General features: G+C 40.2%; 1 protein-coding gene across 2 annotated transcripts in view; it reads right to left on the reverse strand.

Annotated features, from left to right (window-relative positions):
• The window catches only part of LOC145356548 (contactin-associated protein-like 2), a 1,680,587-nt gene that overhangs the window by 357,995 nt on the left and 1,299,689 nt on the right, over positions 1 to 22,903 (reverse strand). For both annotated transcript variants that reach the window (XM_080209322.1, XM_080209313.1), the window contains one exon: positions 22,239 to 22,366. In XM_080209322.1, the coding sequence (XP_080065448.1) occupies positions 22,239 to 22,366 (128 nt within the window). The remainder of the gene's footprint in view (positions 1 to 22,238; positions 22,367 to 22,903) is intronic.

Genomic DNA, 22,903 nt, shown 5'->3' on the forward strand with positions numbered 1-22,903 from the left:
GTGGTCAGAGAAGAACGTCGGCTTAATGTCGGTGGATCTGACTGTGAAAGCTTGGGACACAAACAAGAAGTCTATCCCGGAGCTGACAGACCCATCCGCTGGCCGTGACCAGGTATATGTACACTGTGCACCATCTGTCGGGTTGATGAAGATGTCGTGCAGCTTGGCATCCTTTACTGTTTCCACCAGGAGTCTGGATGTGGCATCTATTCTGCTGTCAACACTGCTGGACCGTCCAGCCGTATCGATGATGCAGTTGAAGTCACCACTCAGAATGAATGGCCTGCAAGTGGCCAACAGCAGTGGAAGCTGCTCACCATTCTGGAATGGGGCATACACATTAATTAACTGAAGTGGAGCATTCTTGTATAGTACTTTTGCAACAAGGAGGCACCTGCCCCCCATCTTCTTAACTTCAGAGATGGTGAAATTTCCCCTCCACTACCAGAATACTCAGGCTAGGGGAATGCAAGTTATTCCGTCCTGACCCAATTGATGACTGCCTGGATCACCAACATGGCCATTGTATGTAGGAGCTGAGGTGCGGTGTCACACACTCCTGCAGAAACAGCAGGTCGTCTTTAACCTTGGCAAGGTAATCCAAGGTGGCAACACGTCACATAGTGGATTTAACATGACTCACAATAATGGAAGCAATCTTTATTCTGATAACTGTATGAATAGGTCATCAAAGTGTCATGAAGCAGATCTGCACTGTTAAGCTTAGAACATACAGTACTTGGCAAGGCAATGCCCTTTTTGACTGATGCTGTCAGATTCATGTTATGTGCTTCACCAGTCTATGATCAATATCTCTATTCTTAGCTGTGTATATGCTTACAGGGGAAATGCCACACCACTGATAAGAATTAGATTAGCATACTGATTCATTTTAAATGAAGTGAGTTTCACTCACAAAGGCCAAGAGACAATGAATCACAGAATCGGTAGCGATACAGCAATAATAAAAAAAAACCCTACACCAGAAGACAAAAACGCTGCAAAGATCCTGACATAAATTAAATTTAAAAAGGCTGCTATAAACAGGGGAACAAACTGAGAATTTGGGGATGACATTAACACTGAAACCAAAAGGAAAACTTACTATAGTAAAAATGACATTTTACAATTCTAGGTTCTGAAATGATACCATAGTGTATATACATTTGTGACTGGGTGGAGCACATCTGAGATCTCTCACTGAGTTCAATGAGAGGGCTCAGACCTACAGGAGCGAAGTTGGACAGAGCCATTGGTAATGGGGAGCTGAGATCTGGACATCAGTTTAATAAGGATCCAATCATTCTGTGGAAAACTTGAGGGAAAAATTTGTCTCCATGTTGGAGGCAGCTGATACTGTCACTTGCACTCTCCACTCTCACTTACAGGTACCTCCTAGAAGAGGCCAAGTGCTGAGGAGAAGGATTCCCTATCAGGCCTCAGCACTGTTGTGTATTGAAGACATGATACGCAGGACAGACTTTGGTAAAAATTAATGCCCAATGGAGCCTAATTTCCACCGTGCCACATCTTTTTTTCCACTGAAGTTTGCAGAACGATACATCTGACTCTTTTTGGAAACTTGTTTCCTAGTTTCAGTGTCGCTTTTACTTCAAGTGAAATGAAAAATCGTGGCAAAACTTTCCAAAATCAATGGAGAACAAAAACCAGTGTGGTGTATAACAGGCTGGCAATTCACTACAGGTCAGTTTCACCCTCTTTGCCTGGAGCAATTTCACCCCGTAGAGTTTTAAAAATTCCAGCTCCATAATTAAACACTACTTCCAGCAGATAAACATATTTTGCAGTGCTTGAATTTCCATTATGTAGCTTGAAGATTCCCATTACTTCAATCAGTTCACCTCTTCACAACAGTTTGTATGCAACAATTTGCAACATCAGCAGTATAAACTTCTCAAGTCTAACAGAAATGCTGTTTCTGAATTGGTGGGTGGAGACCAATCAGGCAAAATTGCACCCCCAAACTTTTCCAAAGTTCTCAGTCCAGTAAGTTTAATCAGCGGAGGTTGGAAAAAATTCCCAAACTTTTTTAGTGTGAGGAATCGGAGATCGGAACATGGAAGCTGCAACAGGCCACATGGAGATCGGGGGAGCAGTAAGTGCTGACAAAGAGGTTGCAGTGGACAGGGTGAAGGCAATTTTGGTGGAGATCACAATGGGAGAGCCTGTGACAGCAATGTCCAGACTCAAGGATGGCAGACACTGGTGGACCAAACTAGAGCAGCTCAAGAAATTAAGAACAAAAAGATAAAGGAGGTGGAGGCAATTAGCAATTTTGGAAAGGTTGAAATACTTGTGTACAGGAGCTTGGGTATTTTTGTTGAGGGACCTCTGATCTAAAGGCAAAAAATTGTTAAGGAGTACAGTCTAGAACAAAGTATCAATATACACCATGCAGATAGTTAAGAATTAAATAGCATAGATTAAATAAATGCACAACATCACTTCAATGTGTAGTAGACTTAAGGATTTGTGCTCAGAAATTTAAGTGAGTAAAAGTAATTTTAAATCAAATTGGTCTATATTTTTTGGCCCAACCCACTGCTGGGATTGTCTGGTTTTGGCTGAGCTGCTGAATGTCCCACGGCAGGTCCCATCACAATGGAGTCAGAAAATCCCAGCCTTAGAAGGGAATTCTTAACTCAGAAGGTGATATTTAGAATAAAAACAAATTTGTCAGATAAGGTATTTGGTGACAAAGATGCTAGTGCAAATTCAAAATTTCATTAGGTTGTGTGATTTTGATCACAGGGAGTTCAGTTTCAAAGGACAAAGGTATTTTTAATTAGCATTGACTTTTTTTTATCTGCTTCCTGATTGATCTTGCTTACAGTTTTAACTATAGCAGTGACTGGTACAATGGGAAACTGAGGTGAAAAGTCAAGGTCCAATCATGAAGAACACAGAGGCAAATTGAGAAGTGCACAGGATAAGATACACAGTGAGCTTTCTGAAGGCTCCTTGAATGGAAAAGTCAAAGCAAATCTGACATAGAAGAAAGGATTGAAAAAGGGGCATAACAATTGCTCAATCATTAATTACTCCATCAAACGATTCTGACAAGTCTGGCAAATCTAATAACTAGCAGCTGTTGTGCTTTGTTGTCAAGTCAAGAAAGTACTACTGATGACTACGGATGTTGGCTTTGCTTTTTACAGCTCACTGACAAATTAATAGATCCTTTCATCTGAGAGTGGAAATAAATCATAATTAATCACATTTAATAACTTAGTTTTTCATTGGTTCTATAGCAATATTTAAGAATTGCTGGATGTTTGCTACATTGATTTTGGACATATCATTAATTATTTTAATTAACAAGTAAATTTGCAGTTGAAAGCTAGAGTTAAAAAGTAAAACGGTTCTAATATCGCCAGCCATCCTTGAAAATTGAGAATGTAGCATCATAAAAAAACAAATGTTTTATACACTACGAGGAAAAGTTTATTCTATGGAAACTGAAATCTGCAATGCAATAACCATTTTCTTTGTTGTGTAACTGGCTGAAGATGAGGATCTGAAGTATAATAGCTATTGAAGTGATTGTGTAATCTGCTGATTTAAATGTAAAACGGATCAACATTTCTTTCAGGCAATAACAATCTTCAGTAACCAGATAATGGTAATCAGATTATTATGTTTCCTGTATTATATATTTCCACAGTCGCAGAGTACATTGAGGATCTTTTAAAATTTTTTTTTTAAACCATAGTTGTACCCAAAGAACAGTGCCATTTAAATCTATAAATTAAGTATATTGTCCTTGATATTATGACAATGACACTTTAAGAAAACTGCTATATTCCTAAAACATACCAAGTACCAACAATGAGGCAAGACAGAACTGCAGCTGCAACAATTATTTTTCTCCAAATGTTCTCAATACCAAATGGGATGCTTGCATATTTTATGAAGTAGACTTTTAGCAAAGTCTACAATGTGATTTCTGTCAATTCAAACAAGTGAATGCTTCAAATGGAGTTATTTTTTAAATTGGTAGACCCATAGTAAAATTCATGGTCCTGCCTTCAGTCAGTTCAAAAAAACTCCCTGCTTCAGATTATGTATTTGTTATTTTCATTTAAATTGGTAGATTGTTAGCAGAGCCCAAGACGGTGACTTTCCGTACTGACTGAGACACACAAGCTAGTTACTATCCAAATGAACAGCAAGGCATCTATAATATGCAGTTAGTATATCATCCTTGGCAAAATAAATGAGTGTGAACTCTTGAACCCAATACATACTTATTGTAGTGGATGTGGGCTCTGAGTTTACAAGATGGACTGAAGGCTAGGGTCCATACAATCTATAAATATTTAGAATGATGTACGAATCTGTAAATCTCTCTGAGAGATGCCAAGTGACACGCTCTGAATATAAAACCATAGAAATTCTGAGTGTGTTCATTGATTTTGTTGAAAACTGACAAATGCATTGCCTTCCAGCGAAACTCTATGATTGCATAAACTCTAGTGTATATGTCTGTGTGGTGTGAGTGTTGTAGTCATTTTCTCAATATCACTACGTTGCTTAATTTTGTGTCAGCATGAGATCCACAAATGATATTTGATCTTAAAAAAACTTGTAACAGATAATGCACTGGTTGCTTCTTAGAAATATATACGATTGATGTAATACTACTTTACCGATACAAACAAGAGTAATATACTAAAATACACTCTAACATTAAAGTTGTCTTAGCTAAAACAGAATTCATGACTGAGGCCTGAATTTTCACTCCTGATTCCAATATGCAAAGTTTTCTTGGAAGTATTGTCAACTTCCAAGGCTGGAGTAAAACATCAAAAGTACATAGACAAGCAAGTGGAGTGGACAGGTAGGTGGCAGATGAAGTTCAATGTGGAGTGGTGTAAGGAAGAACCTGGAGAGACAACAAAAAATAAGGAGTGCAATTCTTAAGTGGCTGTAGGAGCAGTGGGATTTCAGTGTATATGTGCATGGATCATTAAAGATGGCAGTACAGGTGGAGAGCAGTTAATAAAGCAGAGAGTATCCCAAGGTTTATTAATAGGGGCATAGATTACAAGAGCAAGGAGGGTATGCTTAACTTATGAAGGCACCACTACAGCATTCTGCATGTCACACTATAGGAAGGATGTGAACTCATTGGAGAGAGTACAGGATAGATTTACAAGTATGGTTCCAGGGATCAGAAACTTCTGTTATGGAGAGAGATTGGAACGGTTGGGACAGTTTTCCTCGGAGAAGGTGGCTTATGGTGAGAAAATGTTCAAAATCATGAGAGTAGCTAGGAAGAAACTGTTTCCACTTATAATGGATCAAAAATGAGAGGGCACAGGTTTAAAGTGTTTGCAAAAGAAGCAACGTAATCGAGGAAAAACAGTTCAGGTCCGGAATGGATTTTCTGGAAGTATGGTGGAGGCAGATTCAATTCAGGCATTCAGGAGGGAATTAGATGATTATTTCAATAAAAACAATGTGCAAGGGTACGGGGAGAAAGGCGGGTGAATGGTACAAAGTCATAATGCTCAATTGGAGAGCTGGTGCAGACACCAGCCAAATGGCCAAATGGCCTCCTTCTGCACTGTAACAATTCTGTGATTGTATTCCAAAACTGAGAATAACCTCTTTTTCCCCAGGACCAAACACATAGTGAAAATAACCTGCAGTGAATCTGACAGTACATACTCTATTTTCCAGTATGCATTTTGCAGTCCCTTACTAAAGAATCTTAACAGTAATAATTCTATTGGATTTTGGATTGTCCTTTTGGACTCTGAGGTATCCCAGAAGATCCTGGCTAATATGAATTTTGTCCTTGATGAAGCTATTATCTTTTTTTATATAAAGTGTAAAAGTATTTTAAAGCATATGAGATTTTCAAAAATGGGACATCTTATGAAATATTTTTCTAACACAAGTAGGGCTGGAGATCAAAAATTGACGAGCTGGCATTGCACTGCAACATTGGGTACTAAGGATGATAAATAAATATTTCTTTCACATTTATTCCTTTATCTCTGATTTTTAATGTTATGTCATTCTCTCTGCTGCCCTCCCTAAATGTCACACATCTCTTCTTTTCCATACTCCCTTGCTCCTATAATTAGATAGGAGGAGGCATACAGTCAATGGCTGGGGTGAAGCATGTAGCACAATTCCACCTAGTGCCATGTCAGAGATGGAGAAGTTGCTGTGATGGTTGGGGTTGGGATGGGGCTGGGAGTGGGGGGCAGGGGAGGGGGGCACAGAATCCAATCTTGGAGGGGGAGTTCAATGTCCATCACCAAGTGTGGTTCAGTATTGAGATGGAAGGGTCCTGAAAGACGTATGCCAGATTGGACTGAATTGCTCTAACGTGAAAGAAGAACCTATCTGGAATATTATTAAAAGGTGAGGGAATTGTAAGTGTTGATGATCAAAGGGACTTGGGTGTGCAGGTACAACGAACACAAAGTTAGCAAGCAATTAGGAAAGCATATTGTCCTTTATTGCAAGGGGATTGGAGCATAAGATTAATGAAGTCTTGCTTACAGTTATAAGATTTTGGTGAGACCACATCTGGAATGCTGTGTGCTGTTTTGGTCCCCACATTTAAGAAATATATACTTGCATCAAGACAGTACAGCAAATGTTCACTAAATTTGTCCCTGTGATGAGGGGGTTGGTCTATGATGAGAGGCTGAGTAAACTGAGCTTATGTTCTCTGAAGTTTAGAAGATTGAGAGGTGATCTAATTGAAATCTTCAAAATTCTGAAGGAATGTAGTGGGGGGGACGCTGAGAGATTGTTTCCATCGGTCAAGCGATCTAAAGCAAGAACAAAGTCTCAGGATAAGGGGCTGACTATTTATGCCAGAGATGAGGAGAAATTTCTTCAATCATAGGATTGTGAATCTTTGGAATTCGCTGTCCTATAGAGTCCTGGATGTTCCATCATTGAATACATTTAAAGCTGGGATGGACAGATATTTGGGACAGAATTTTCCCATCCTGCCCTCCATGGGAATTGTAGTGGGTGGTGGGGGGGGGGGGGGGGGGAGGAGGAGGAGGAGGAGGAGGAGGAGGAGGAGGAGGAGGAGGAAAAGAAACCATGCAAAGATCCATTGACCTCAGGCAGGATTTTTGGTCTTAGGGTGAGCATGGCCAGAAAATCCTGCCCTTGGTCTCTGAGGGAATTAAGACATAAGGGGAGCTATCAGGAAAATGGAGTTGAAGCTTATTGAAGTCTATTCATGGTTGTACTGAATGATTTAACAGGCTCAACAGGCCATGTGACATACTGCTCATATTTCTTATGTTCCTACATAACCCATAACCTCATGGTCGGGATATCCCTCACTCTGTCATCACTCTCTAGCCAAGGAGACAATTCTGTTCAATCTGGATTGATAGAAAATATACCAGAAACAGCATCATAGGATCTGAAAGTGAAATACCAACCTGATGAAGCTATAACACACGAGTACAAACATGCAGGGCAAATCTAATCCAGTCAATTATCACTCCATGCTTCTACTCTTGACCATCAGAAAATGGTGGAGTAAGTTTTGAAGGGCTTTTCAAAAGACTATTTCTGATGTTTCAACCACTTAATTGCTGTTGTGAGTTTATGGTTGGGGGGGGGTGTGAGTGAGTGAGGGTTTGGAGGTTGGAGGGGAAATGGAGGTGTTGAGGGTGAAGGCACATTGTCGGGAAAGAGGTATAAGCATTGTCAGAGGTGAAGGGGAGGGAGGTAAGCAGTGATGGGAGTCTGGGAAACCAACATAGCCACATTTATGGAACAGATTAATCCACACTCACTGATGCACTTTGTCTTATTGAGCAGGGGAATGCACAGTTAGAGGTAGCAGCACATAGCATGTGAGGAACAGATATAGTTCATGTGCCCTTACAACAATGAAGGAGACAGTGCTTGCCACCATTGCAATGACAATAGTTGAGGCCTTCAATAGCTTGAATTTGGACCCAACAAAATACAGTATGCTTAGAACTAATCCTCTTTTTCATTTTGTACTTCACCCTAATTCCACAATCTCTTCAGATTTACAAGTTGTGGATGATCTTGCTTCCCCCTTCACTGCAGTACAATCCTACGCTTTGTGGTTTTACCTTATCAAGTGCCTAAGCATTGGTCAGGCAGTGATGAAACAGCAGGATATTGAAGGGCAGGGAGACACTGATAAAGAAGAAATATCATTCCTCTTTCACACTCGCAACCACAAACTCAAATGCAGGTATCATGCATGGATTACAGGATAGTTGAGCAAAGGAATCTGCAAGTTATGCAACACAAGATATGAATGGCCTGTAGCCAGGCTCGAGGATAAAAGAAGCCCCACTGCCATCTGCCCAGCAGGTGACTTGTACACAAATTCATAGCTGTAGTGGATATGGGTGAGAATTTTGATGGAGCAGCTGACAGAAGAAACTGATGGGGACTCATACTAAAAAACATTGCACATTGGCAGGCCTTCCAAAAAGCCTCTGGTCAATGTTAAGGAGCACGGAGGAGCCTGGCACTAACGTGGCATAAACTTTTGCACCAAGTTTGGAACCTATTCTCTCTGGCATGCAAGTTATAGCCAATTCCAACAAGACATTCGTTGTCTCATAACTCTCACATTGTCCAAAAGGCTCTACTAGGTGCTAATGGCATAGAAACTGTGGGTTTCTTTAAAGAATGAGTTGCTAAACCATCTCATCTCTGTCTACCTTTGTGACTATATGTTTGTGATGCCTCCCTATTTGCGAGGCAAGGTGAGAATCTGGCGATGTATAGCTCACTGTGGATTCAGAGGAGCATGAAACAGCAAACAGCTTGTTGGCACTCTGCCATCCTGTTTACAACTAACTCAAATTTGATGCTGAGGAAAGATGTTCATGCCTCTATCTGATCCACATTAAATGGAACAACAAAAACTTATCAGCAATAAATGGAACTAGAATTATAGTATATAATACAAATGTAGGTATTTCATACTTCCCGAGACATGCCTGGTTACATGGAACAAATAAAGTGTAGTAGGTTTAAGTGACAATTAAACAGTTTCAAGCCTGGTGTAGTAAAAGTGCCTTAGAAGTGTCCTCAAAATATAATTTTAAAATCCTGCTGCACTCTGTTGAAACAGAAACAGTCAATTCTAGGAAAAATGGGGACCCCAAATGACACACTGCCAGGATAAGGAATCTTGAACAGTGAACACCTCATTCAAATTCGTTACTGGAGTTAAGCACACCCAGACATGTCAAGGTTGAATGATTTGATGACAAGATAAGAGTAACTGGGAGTGACATAATCTTTATGGGGATTGAATTACCACTGCCTTTCAAAGATAGATAAAGAGAAAAAAGTTTTCACAACTAGTGATCAGTCCTGGCTTTTATCGAGTAATTGAAATTTTGACATTGTAAGTTCATGTCATGTGTTGTTGAAGATATTGACATAAAAAAAAGAGAATCCTTGAAATGAGTTACTACTCAGATTGTCGAAAAGATTGTATCAAAAGAGGGTTGCTTTCAGAAGCAAAGGTAGTAAATGTGTTATTAATACAAAAGATTACGGAAGAGATTGCAGATAGGGAAGTTGAAGGGAGAAGTCATGAAGCGATCAGAAAAGTCAAAGCATTTCAGGTGAATAAATGGCTCTCATGCAGACATCCAACTTCCCCTGAAATCATCAATACTATGTCCTTCAACCACTCGTGTGGCAGAGAATTCTATGCTTTGACCTTTATGTGTATGAAGAAATTCCTCCAATATTCTAAATTTTGATCAGTTAGCAAGTTGCATATTTATGCCTCACTTATTCTGCTCTTGATAGGGCCGAAATGTGTTCAGGAATTGGGGAAGTGAGGTGAGGCTTTTTTAAAATTCATTTTCCAGGGTGTGAGTATTGCTGGCTGGGTCAGCATTTATTGCCCTTCCCTCACTGCCCTCCACTTGAGAGGACATTTGAGAGTCAACCACATTGCTGTGGATCTGGAGTCATATGTAGGCCAGACCAGGTAAGGATGGCAGATTTCCTTCTCTACAGGGCATCGGTGAACCAGATGGGTTTCTACTACAAACAACAATGGTTTTATGATCATCATTAGACTTTTACTTCCAGATTTTTACTGAATTTAAATTTCACCATCTGCCATAGCGGGATTTGTGTTCCCAGATCTTACTCTGGGTCGCTGGGTTACTAGTTCAGTGACAATACCACTACGCCATTGCCTCGCCATAGGCTGAAAGTTTGCCAGTAGTCTGACCCTGTCAGGAACAGCGAGAGGCAAGGGTAGGGCGTTCAGGCAGAAAAAAACATCTCTGAACATTCAAGGTTCATAAATTCCTGATTGCATTGCGGACTTATTACCACTACCATATATTTAAAGTTAAAGTTAAAATTTTATTTATTAGTCACAAGTAAGGCTTACATTAACACTGCAATGAAGTTACTGTGAAATTCCCCTAGTCACCACTGTCCGGCATCTGTTCAGGTCAACACATCTAACCAGTGTGTCTTTCAAAATGTGGGAGGAAACCACAGCATCTGGAGGAAACCACACAGACACAGGGAGAATGTGCAAAATATACACACAGTGACCCAAGCCAGGAATCAAACCCTGGTGCTGTGAAGCAGCAGTGCTAACCACTGTGCTAACATGCTGCCCCATTTAAATCACAGTACCTGAAACTCTGAGGGGGAAAAAGGGTCAAAGTGTAAGGTATTTTTGGGGATTTGACTTACTGGCAGAAAAGTGGCATCAATGACTATGTTTCCTGCCAAAAAACAATTATTGGACTCAACTCACCATTAGAAATATATAAAAATGATGAGGAAACTTACTGCCTTTAAACGTAAAAAATTGGACAGCAATTTAGTGCGTTAACTTGTAAGAGTTAAGTCCCCAAGAATAAAAGTCAGCTTGTTTCTATTGAGTGTGAACAGATGTTGGAAGAAGGAAGAAATATGCTGATGGCAGATGGAGTTTCATGGTGCCAACATTTCAGAAGCAAGCACAAGCATCCCAGAGGAGGTTGAGACAAGATACTCTACTGCTCTGATTTGGAAGGACAACATCCTAAAATCACTGCAAATGTTGCAAGCTTATTGGCGATAAATGGAATTAGAATTATAATAAACAAGGCAAATATAGGCATCTCATGCTTTCTGACACATGTCTGTTTTTTTCCGAAACAGCTCTTTGAGATAAGGAATTAAGGCGGAGGGATTAAGGATTTGAATGGTAGCCTTCAAATAATGTTCTTTTCCTTTCAAGGTGGGTTCACTGATCCAGTGCTCTTAACATTGTGTCAGAACTAATGTTTCTTGCCACCATGGCAGATACACTTATTGTGAAGTACAGGAGACTGAAGCTGTGCATCAATGTCTTGTTAACTACAGGAGCAGAAGTAGGCCATCTGGCCTCTTGAGCCTGCTTCACCATTTAATAAGATCATGGCTGATCTTTTCAAGGACTCAGCTTCACTTACCCGCCCACTCACCGTAACTCTTAATTCCTTTACTGTTCAAAAACTTATCTTTGCCTTAAAAGCAATGAGGTAGCCTCAACAGCGTCACTGGGCAGAGAATTCCACAGATTCATAACCTTTTGGGTGAAGAAGTTCCTCCTCAACTCAGTCCGAAATCTGTTGCCCCTTATTTTGAGATCATGCTCCCTATTCTAGTTTCACCTGCCAATGGAAACAACTTCCCTGCTTATCTATTCCCTTCATAATCTTATATGTTTCGATAACATCTTCAATCATTCTTCTGAATTCCAATGAGTATAGCCCCAGTCTACTCAGTCTGTCCTCATAAGCCAACCCTCTCAACTCCGGAATCAACTGAGTGAATCTCCTCTGCACCCACTTTAGTACCAGTATATCCTTCCTCAAGGAAGGAGACCAAACTTGCACACAGTTCTCCAAGTGTGTCCTCACTAGCACCTGATACAGCTGCAACATAACCTCCCCATTTTTAAACTCCATTCTCTAGCAATGAAGGACAATATTCCATTTGCCTTCTTAATTACCTTCAAACCAACTCCTTGAGATTCCTGCACAAAGACATCCAGGTCCCTCTGCACAGCAGCATGCTGCAATTTTTTACCATTTAAATAATACTGTTTTACTGTTATTTTACCAAAATGGATGGCCTCATACTTACCAACATTGTACTCCATCTGCCAGACCCTTGCTGATTCACTTAGACTATCTGTATCCCTTTGCAGACTTTGGTCTACCACTCATCTTAGTGTCATCTCTGAACTTTGGCACACTACGCTTAATCCCCAACTCCAGGTAATCAATGTAAATTGTAAACAATTGTGGTCCCAACACTGATCCCTGAGGCATACCACCGGTCACTGATCACCAATCAGAAAAACATCCATTTACCTTGACACTTTGCTTTCTGTTAGTTAACCAATCCTCTATCCATGCTAATACATTACCCGTAACACCGTGCATCGTGATCTTATGCATCAGTCTTTGGTGCGGCACCTTGTCAAATACCTTCTGGAAATCCAGATGCACCATATCCACAGGTTCCCCACTGTCCACCATATATGTAATATCCTCAAAGAATTTCACCAAATTAGTCAAACATAACCTGCCCTTCATGAACCCATGCTGTGTCTTTCCAATGGGACAATTTGTATCTAGATGTCTTGCTATTTCTTCCTTGATGATAGATTCAAGCATTTTCCCTACTACAGAAGTTAAGCTAACCAGCCTATAACTACCCAGATCCCTAACTGTAAGATCATTAGGATAACTTGTTCCCTCGTAGGTTCTATTACATACTGTTCAAGGAAACTATCGCTGATGCATTCGTTGAACTCCTCATGGCTGCCTTGATTGACCTATCGACATGTAGATTAAAATCCCCCATGATAATTGCTGTACCATTTTTACATGCATCACTTATTTCTTTGTTTATTTCTCACCCCACCATGATGTCATTATTTAGTGGCCTGAAGACTATGCCTATCAGTGACTTTTTCTTCTTACTATTTCTAATTTCCACCCAAATGGACTCAACCTTTTTTTTGATAGAACCTATATCATCTCTATCATCCTGATGTCATCCTTAAATATCAGAGCTACACCACCTCCCTTACTTTCCAGTCTGTCCTTCCAAACTGTCTGATACCCCTGGATATTTAACTTCCAGTTATGACCACTCTGCAACCATGTAATGGCCACCAAATCATACTCATTTGTGATAATTTGTACTATCAACTCTGCTTGTATTTATAAAGCACCTTTAATGTAATAAAACATCTCAAGGTGCTTTACAGGAGAATTCTAAAGCAAAATATGATGCAGAGCCACAATAATTAAGCTTTGTTAATGTCACCGGCATTGTTAAGGTTATTTGAACACATAAATAGAGATAACTTGGAAATTAGGTGCAGGTGAGGAGTGTTGACACTGAATAAACTCTCTCATCAAGGAAAGGCGCTGTTCTCAGTTTTGATTTCACTAACCAACACGGATCCCATTAACACTGTACATCTGTCCAAAACAGTATATCATTATTATTTAGAGTGCTGAGCTTCATCTTTATGAATTGGTGCAGGTTACGTTTAGATATTTTAATTTGTTTATTTGAGTTTGTTGCTGAAGATGTGGTGAGGGAAAATTGGTGTTTGGCAGTAGCACAAAATGCCCATTGGTGCATCAGTAGTGGGGAAGAAAATCAACCATTGTGTAAATGGATTGCTGATTCACTGTCACCCATTTTGTCCCACTTCCAAAGATCAGTTTGATGCCCACATTTTCTGAACAGCAAATAATTATTTTGAACTACTTAAACTATTGATCCATCAGAGGTACGAGCAGGTGATTAAAAACAACTTGTAATTATATAGTACCTTTAATGCAATAAAACATCTCAAGGTCCTTTGACAGGAGAAGTATCAAACAAAATATGACAGAACCACAATGATTCCAGTCAGTTCTAATTCAGATTGATAGGTGTCTGAGGTTTTCAACAGTCTCCAACCTACATAGGATAAAAATCAGAAAAACAGAGCTAGTTACATGTTCCCTGTTCAATTAAGAAATTTGGAATCTCATGCCATTTTGGTGTGTACCTTTTTTTTTAGCACTGCTGTGTTAAGAACCAAGCTAAGATCAGTAGAAGTATTTTGCCTTTCAGCGTTTGATATGTGTGAACATGTAATAATTTTTGACAGTATCCTAGAGTTGTTTTGCTCTGATAATTTAAATCCCAGACCTCACTGGCAGTGCTGACTGGTCTGATTGTTCCAAAACTGTTTGATAATAGCAGCATGTATTTAGAAGTTATTTCACATCCACAGTTAGTGCCTTGATATCAGACTTTCAACCTATGGTTATCAAGTGCAAAACAAATTTATGTTGACAACATTAACATGCTTGATGTTGGGGAAAAAAATGTGTGAATCACTATAATTGAACATTTAACCAGATGCCTACTGCAATATCACATTTTTAGACTGTGTGGTGATTATAAGCTCTTATAAGAAAAAAACTGCAGCATTCCTGATGACATTGGCCCAGGTTTTCCTACCTAGCTAGCACTGAAACTAATGAGGCTTTCCATTCTTTGCACACAAATGGTGCAGCAATTTCAGGTCAAGGGCAGATGCACAGTTAAACATCGAAGTGTTTTTCTGAGTTACAAACTAAAGTTGCCAAAGAAAGTTAAGTTTCATCCTTTACTGTCTTAAATTCAAAAGCGAAACACTAACGATGCTGGAAATCTAAATAAGATACCTGGGAGGTGAGGGGAGGGGGATTTTCTGCCCCTGTTTTTGGAATGGCAGTGGGGCAGAAAATCAGGGGGGAGTCCCAAAATGGGTATCACACCAATGTGATTTCCCTGCTTGACTATCACTGCCCACTACTTAGTGTGTTCCCACCATGCAATGGTGGGAACACATTAAATACATTAACATATATTTAGCAGGCATCCCTGCTGTATCATACCACCTTGTGGGAAACTAGCCCTCTCCGCCGTGTCAGCATGATGTCATGTTGGGGTTTGCAGTAGCTTTTGCCAAACAGGGAACTGATGAACAGAACCCATCAGCAACTCACAGGTAAGTAAAGCCCCGAGGAGAGAGAATGTTGTGTCCAGGCACTACCCTGGCAACATCCATGCACTGCCCCCGGTACTGCCACATTGTGAAGTTGTGAAGGCTCGGGGTGGTTCCCTGGGAAGTTTGTGATCTTATTTTTACTGTTTTTAAATCGGGGAGCCCTTTAAAAACAGCGCCTCAATCTTTCAACAATCTCTGTTGCTGGTGGGGCAGGATCAATCAGACCACACATCACCAGAGTGGCATGGTGGAAACCACCTCTTCCATTTTTTTTCCCGAGTTTATAAAGCCAGCAAGGCAGCCAAAGTAGGTGGAAGTCCACAAATAAGGCTGTTTGTTGACTTCACTGACAGGCTGCACTTTGAAAAAATAATCAGAAAATTCCACCCTTGGCAACATGGGGTGCAGGCATCTGGGCATCAGGACCATCTGCCACAATCCCCTGCAAGGTCCACCCTGCACACCACCCCTCTATTGCTGGTATCCCCAAATCTGCTGATCACTCCCTTTGCCAATCACCACCCCCCCCCCCCCCCCCCCGCATACTCCCCCCCCGCCCCCACAATCACTATCTCTCGTTTGCAGAACTCCCTGCTCATCTACCCCGCTGCAGAGCTTCCCTAATACCTTCCCTCATCATAGCCCCACCACCCCCCCAAACTCAGGCTCCACCATCACTCAGGTTCCACCACCTTGTCACTGGCCTGGCACAGTTATGGTACCCAGTGGGCAGTGCCAGGATCCATGTGGGCACTGCCAGGCTGGCACTATCCATACCCAATGGGCACTCTCTGGCCATGCCTCTGACCACCCAGGGGCTTCAATGGCTTTCAATCTGCACCCTCCCCCACCCCCAATGAGACCATCACATCTGGTCTCTGCTGATGCGGATCAGCTGTAGTTCTTGCCGGTGTGAGGTTTGACAGGCCAAGGACTGAGTGTTGGTGAGGCTGGAAGATGCTGTGTGGAATACATTAATGAAATGAATAAGCAAATCAGATTCACATCCATTCAATCCCTGGCTGACCATCACATCCTCCACAATGCTACAGACAGCATATAAAAAAGTGCCTTTGTTACTTTTACTTGTAAGACCTGAAGCACTGCAGTGCTGGGTGAAACAACTCTCATTTTGTCATTGTTCAGCCTGTCTGGGCCCTCTAAATTTTGGAATGATTCTGGGAGAGTGAGGTTAAAGTCATTGGTTACTCTGGGTCAGGGTTGCCAATTCCCACACTGCTTGCTTTGCTAGTCACTGGGCTGTCCTCATTTTCTCTTTCATTGTTGTGATTGGTCTTTTGGCTTACAAGCCCCTCTGCTGTTGTTTCTGCTGTTGGATTCTCTTTGGGCAGTTTCTGATTTCTTACTGTTCCGTTGTGGGTGTAAGTCACTGCTGTCACCATCTGTCACTGCTGGGTTGTTTTGGGAGACTTTTTTTTTACCCTAGAAGAAACCTGGACCATTGCTGGAGACAATGGTCCTTCTTTCATAATTACTTTGTTTATATACAAACAATTAACAAGGTTACAGAACATCAGGAGATAGCTATAGCTCCTCTCTTAGGTGCTTTTCACTCATCCTCCCTCAGTGAGGTTTTCTTTCATTCATTTGTGGGACATGGGCATTGCTGGCTGGCCAGCATTTATCGCCCACCCCAAGCTGCCCTTGTTCAGAGGGCAGTTGAGAGTCAATCACATTGCTGTGGGTCTGGAGTCACATGTAGGCCAGACCAGGTAAGGATGGCAGATTTTCTTCCATATAGGACATTAGTCATCATTATGACACTGCTCCTTATACACATGCTCAGTAGTTATTATTAGAGTTAATCCATTACTCACTCAGGTTGCAGATGCCCAGTTTTCCTTGCTGGACTGTTATCAGAACACATCTGATAGATCTATAATCACCATCACTTTACTGTACTCCCCAAATTAAACAAAAAAAGAATGTGCGTGGGAGTTCAGAGTGGTACTACTCTGAGTTATCGTACAAGAACATTCTACGTACTGTACTGTGGGATCCAGAGCTTTATCACCTACAACTGAACCTCACAAGACAACAACCCAGGAATTGGGTTAATTTGACTTCCTAGGAAGGCTAATGGTGCAAAGAACAGATAAAAACTAATCCATTCACTGCATTACACTTCTGTAACAAACATTCAATATGTCTCATTCTGATTTCAAACATTTAACAATAAAGGTGTGCATGGAGGAGCAGATACAACTCAAATCATGATGCCAAATGAGTTACTTGAAAGTAATTTAAAAATATTCCTGGTCTTTCCATTAAAACCCATGTTTCCACTTTGAAGCTCAGACTCTGGTTTGGATTGCCAACAGTGAGATTCTGAGCAAATAGTCAGCGTGTGAGACAGGGACATCAAGCCTGGGGTTGTTCCTGGGATTTGATTCTCTAAGGAGCAGAGGGAATGGGGCTTTGGCACAGCCTGCCAGATCAGACAGTCTGTTTGTTCGGTTGTCTGTTTAACACCAAAGCAATCCTTCCAGGTGTGGTTTACGTTCTGTCTTTGTTTATCTCAGGTGCCTTGTTGCAGATTATTCTGTTCAGGCCTTGGACAGGAAGCAGAAAATGGGGCAGGGGATGTGTCCTTAAGGTCCCCTTTCCACTTTGGACACCATCCCCAGATTTGCCCCAACTATCAGTGCGCTCATTTTACCCTAACAACTCCATTGAGACTGCCAACTCTCACCCTCCTCAGGCCTCACCTGCCCTTTCCACCATGAGAGCTCCTGCAATTACCTGGTTTCAGGTTTCAGGAGATGCTTGTAGTCCCAGTCCTGGCCACTGCTGCCACTGGCGCAGTGGGACTAGTGAGCTGCCGGCCAATCTGATTGGCCAACAGTCCTCTGAGGCAGGACTTCTGCCCGTGCAAGAACATAAGACCATAAGAAACAGGACCAGGAGCAGGCCCTTCAGCCCCTCGAGATTACTCCACCATTCAATAGGATCATGGCTGATCCAACTATCCTCATGCTCACTTTCCTGCCCTTTCCCCATAACTTTTGATTTCCTTATGGATCAAGGATCTATTGCTCTATCTATTTCTGGCTTAACTGTACACAAGGACTTTGTCCCTACAGCTCTCTGTCATAAAGAGTTCCAAAGACTCATAACATTCTGACAGAAAATATTCCTCTTCATCTCAGCCTTAAATTGCTCTCCCTTTGTTCTGAGACTATGCCCTCTGGTCCTAGGCTCTCCCATGAGGGCAAACAACCTCTCAGCATTTATTCTGTCAGGCTTCTGAAGAATCCTATATGTTTCAATGAGATCACCTCTCGTTCTTCTAAATTCCAATGAGTAGAGTCCCAATCTGTTTAACCCTTTCCAGGTGAAGGGAGAATCCTGCATGTAGCTAATTAGTGTTCCTTGTAGAGTTAAGTGGTTGTGGGGCTGCTGTGATAGGCTGGGATGCATTCCCTGCCAACTCTTTCGATGGTGGAGTGGGAACCACCATCCAAAAAACCCTGTGCAATGTTTTGCTAAACACAAGATGGTCCTCAATGAATTTTGTAATATGGTTGAATTCGGAATTTGGGCTGCTTTATCTATTTCAGTCAATGAAATCCCATATATGTCTCAATCAAATAACAACATTTCAGCTTTTATGTTCAAGTAACTACTTTTTAATTCAATTTACTTAGTTATTATTGATTCTCTGCCCACTGCTCATGCACATCTTTAAGGTGATAGTTCTTTATTTTGTCACCGATGTCTCACTTCTATTCCACAACCTATTTCCTTTTCTCTCCTACTACTCTCTAACTCAATGTCCTTTTGAGTTTAACACTCTGCATTCAGGGGCTCATATCTCTTCCGTTGTTATACTATTGAAAATGACTTAACAACCGAAGTAAGCAATGGAAATCCTTACTAGGGTCTGACCACTTAGAGATATCATAAATATCAACTGCGTGTTTCTAAAATCTTCCTACAATATTATTTTCAACTGTAATACAATCTATCACTTGAACCACTGAGCACCACATTATAGATCAGGACTATCAGCATGATATCTCCAATAAATAACTTATGTTGTAATTGCCCTCCCTCATAATGCAGATTATTTTGACTGGAATTAATTCCAGAGTAAAACAAATACATGATTTAAGGCCTTCTTCCACCACTTTCTCACTAATATTTATCTCCATAATCAGTTCTTACATGCATTTTCCTTTCTGTCACAGTCCCGAGCAACATATGCAAAGTTCATACTGCTCCCACAGCTGTCTTTCTCCTTAACTTAACTCCTGCGTGATGCATATCTTAATCATAATATTAATCTTGACACATGAATGTAAAGTGATGAGTTGGTAATTGTAATAGGATTCATGAGTGAGTTATATATAATAGATGGCCAGCATGATCTGTATTGCATCTATAGATTTTTCCTGTACAAATTATCAATCATGTAAAACTGCTTGTTTGTGGTATTGTAGTTGTGTGGGTAATGTCAACATAGCCTGCCTGGTGAAAAGGTGATGGGGTCAGACCTGCCATTCCTTTCACTCCTGCTTTATTTTACTCTCCTCAACACTGTCCCATTTCTCCATTTCCCGTCCTGAGTTCAATCTGAATTCCCCTGTATAATATCATGACTTCACAGAACTGAAGAAATATTTGGCTTTAAATGTTAGTCTTGCACAATGATTTCTTGGCGTTTACCTGGGTTCCTCAATAAAAACTTACTCATTAAGCAAAGATTCATGCTTGGCCTTTCAATATGAATCATCTTCTATTGTTAATTCTATTTTAAATTCAGTTAAATGGTTTAACTGATGGTCTATTCATTAAAAATGTAATAAATTATAAATAAGCATGCTATTAAATACACAATGTTTCTGGGTCATGTACAAAGATGAAGGAAGTCTTCATAGATAATTAATCCTTCTCAACTTTGAAAGCAAAGCCATTAGCTCAGATCTAGATGATCAGGGAGCACAGAAATATTTGCTTATGACTGGAAAAAATGCAACATTAATTATCTCAGGTTTATTAGAACCATTAATTGTCTCAGATGATTGAGATTAGCCTGTTCAGGATTTTAAGCTTTCATAGTTCACCTAAGATTGTGTCGAAGGATCCTTTAGGAGTTTTTTTTTTCCACAATCGGCAAATTCATCATGCACAGAGTTCTTCAGGAAACCTTCTCCATTTGTCCACACATGATGCTGTACTAGAAAATCTAATAGCAGTGGATCAAACAGAGATTAGTTGAGTCAGTCTAATATCCAGCTGTGGGCATGTATTTTTTACATGTGAACATGTGCGTTTGTGAGTAAGATTGCTGATTCTTAAGAATAGTTTCATATTTGTTATTCTCCTGGCTCCATTTCATTAAAAAATTCCTTTCATAAGGACAGTATCAAGGTATAGGTTGTTGAAAACAATTATTGCTTTAATGTGATCCAATTGTTAGCTCTTTGAAATGCCAATGGTGCTGACATTTCTCAGCATATAGAAGACAATGGCAGCATATTGCCATTAAAAAGCAACACACAAGGGATGATTTCTTCTCAAAGTCCTCTCCATAGAATTCATCAAATAATAGGTTCAAATTCTGACATTCAAGCACCTATATTAGCATTTTCTACATTGTTGATCTCCTGTGTGGTAGCAACACAAGCTCCAGCATCATCTCCAGAAAATGTGAACTGTGGTAGTGATCTTTTAGGAGACTTATTGTGAGTTGTTAGATGTGGATTAAAAAGGTAATTTGTGTAATTTTCATTTCATTGGGATTAAATACCATGAAAAACAACTTAGTTTCAATTTGAATTCATCCAAACTGGACCAATTTGATTTTTTGCTGATCCAAATTATACATTATTTAAGAAAACAGCACATTGAAATAATGTCATTTTGTGAACAGGTCCTTGTAAAATATCATATGATCAGTGTACTTGATTTGGCTGTAGTATGTAGTTGTTGGGGTAATGGGCCTGGCCCTGAGGAACCACTCTTCACCCCATTCACATAGATATGTAAACTCCTGAGAGGAGCAAGAAAGAGGAAAAACCAAGGGTCACTAAAAGAATTACAAATTCCTCTCCAATTTCCTCAAGACAATCAATACCAGTCCAGGTAATCTATGGACTAAACGTTATCAACTTCTGAAGGTTCATCCTGCACAAGCTTTACTTTATCCAGAATTCTGCTGCCTGCATCCTATTCCATACTAAATCATATTTATCAGCCCAATCCTTGGCATCTTTTATTGTTTTCTATTCTCCAATGTGGAGGTTAAGAATATGTTTCATCATGGTGCTCCAACAATCGTGGTGTGGCAGAGGCTACATAAATGCAAGTTTTATTTTTATTTATTTCAAGATATGCATCCTTCCCTCCAAATTCATCCATGGTCTCGTTCCAATCCAAGTCTACAATCTCCTCTCTCCCCAATTCTTGGCTTTATCTAATTTTCCAGAACATGTCTTCCTCCCTCAGGTCTCCTCACATCATCGATAGTGAATTTTTTAATGACTATGCCTTCTTCTTTGGAATTAGCTTCTCAATCTTCTAATTTAGCCTAATTCTTCCTGCTGTCAAAAACCTCTTTGAAGCATAGCTTTTCAAACTTACCATTGGTTTGCTCTTTGATGTCTGAGTTTTCTCTCTCCCTCTCACAATAATGCACAGTGTGCTTTTTAATTCCCTGTCTCCTAATGTGACTTAGCCACTGGATTGGGACGTGCCTAAAAGAGGCGTAGAATTCTTCTGTCCAGGTGACAATTATTTTCAAATTTACATTGAACCACAGGTTTTGAATGAATATTAGATCATTGGCATTTTCAGTTTTGCTGTATAACATCTGTAAAGTTGTACATGAATAATGCTCAGAAGTGAAAATTTAAAATTGCTTATCATGGATTGTTATCAAGCATTCTTCACAAAATGCTCATGTAGCATTGTTCCATTATTTATTAAAATAGGATCTCTTAAGCTGAAAAGTAAATTGTTTCTCTGCCTCATTAGTTAGTGTGGAAATAATTCAATTTCCAGGGGATTTTGTTTAATTTCATTCCCAAAGGTTTGGAATCATACCCTTATTCTAAACGCCAATATGTTTCTCTCAGTCTGTGTAAAGTTCAAATGACAACTTGTGTGACATAGAATGAAAATTACTTACTATCTCCTTGACAACGTAGTGGACCGACTGCAAGCTTTGCTTCAGATCCTGAGCGGCTAGTGTCTCCAACTAATACCTGGCTTACAGGAAGATGACTTTTATACGCAAGAAGTCCAGTATCCTTCCTCCTGAAATAAAGCATTGACAAGAAGAAACATAGATTATTATGCCTGAAAATGTCTGCTTATGTAGACTGAAACTAAAGCAGTACTTGTTGCATATTTCTGGACAGAAACAACTTAAAAAGGGTTGTTGTCTTGGTAAACATTTTGTATTTGCCTCCAAACACAGAATGAAATTGTTAAAATTGCCTTCGAAGTTGTATGTGACATCATTATAATGGAAGTTATATGTGCTTGGTTCATTATTTTCTCCCACTGGAAAACATTTGTCAACACATTTTTCCATTCTTTTTCATGTAGGACAACTTGCTTCGATCATTCAGCTGATATGTTGCACAACAGACTGCAATATCCTGCCTCTCACCCCAGGGTTACAATTTTCTTAATTTATGGACAGAGGTCTCACCATGTCAACACTTCTCTTGCTCATTTTCAGGAAGAGCTACAAGATTAATAAAAACACAGGACATAGCCAAGGAGATGGCGCTCCAATGTTATAGCGAAAAAGATGTGAGGATCTGGTAAACTCTCAGCAGCCCAGGG

This window comes from Carcharhinus amblyrhynchos, chromosome 2 (genome assembly GCF_965287045.1).
Source record: "Carcharhinus amblyrhynchos chromosome 2, sCarAmb.v2.hapA, whole genome shotgun sequence".
In the NCBI taxonomy this organism is placed as follows: domain Eukaryota; kingdom Metazoa; phylum Chordata; class Chondrichthyes; order Carcharhiniformes; family Carcharhinidae; genus Carcharhinus; species Carcharhinus amblyrhynchos.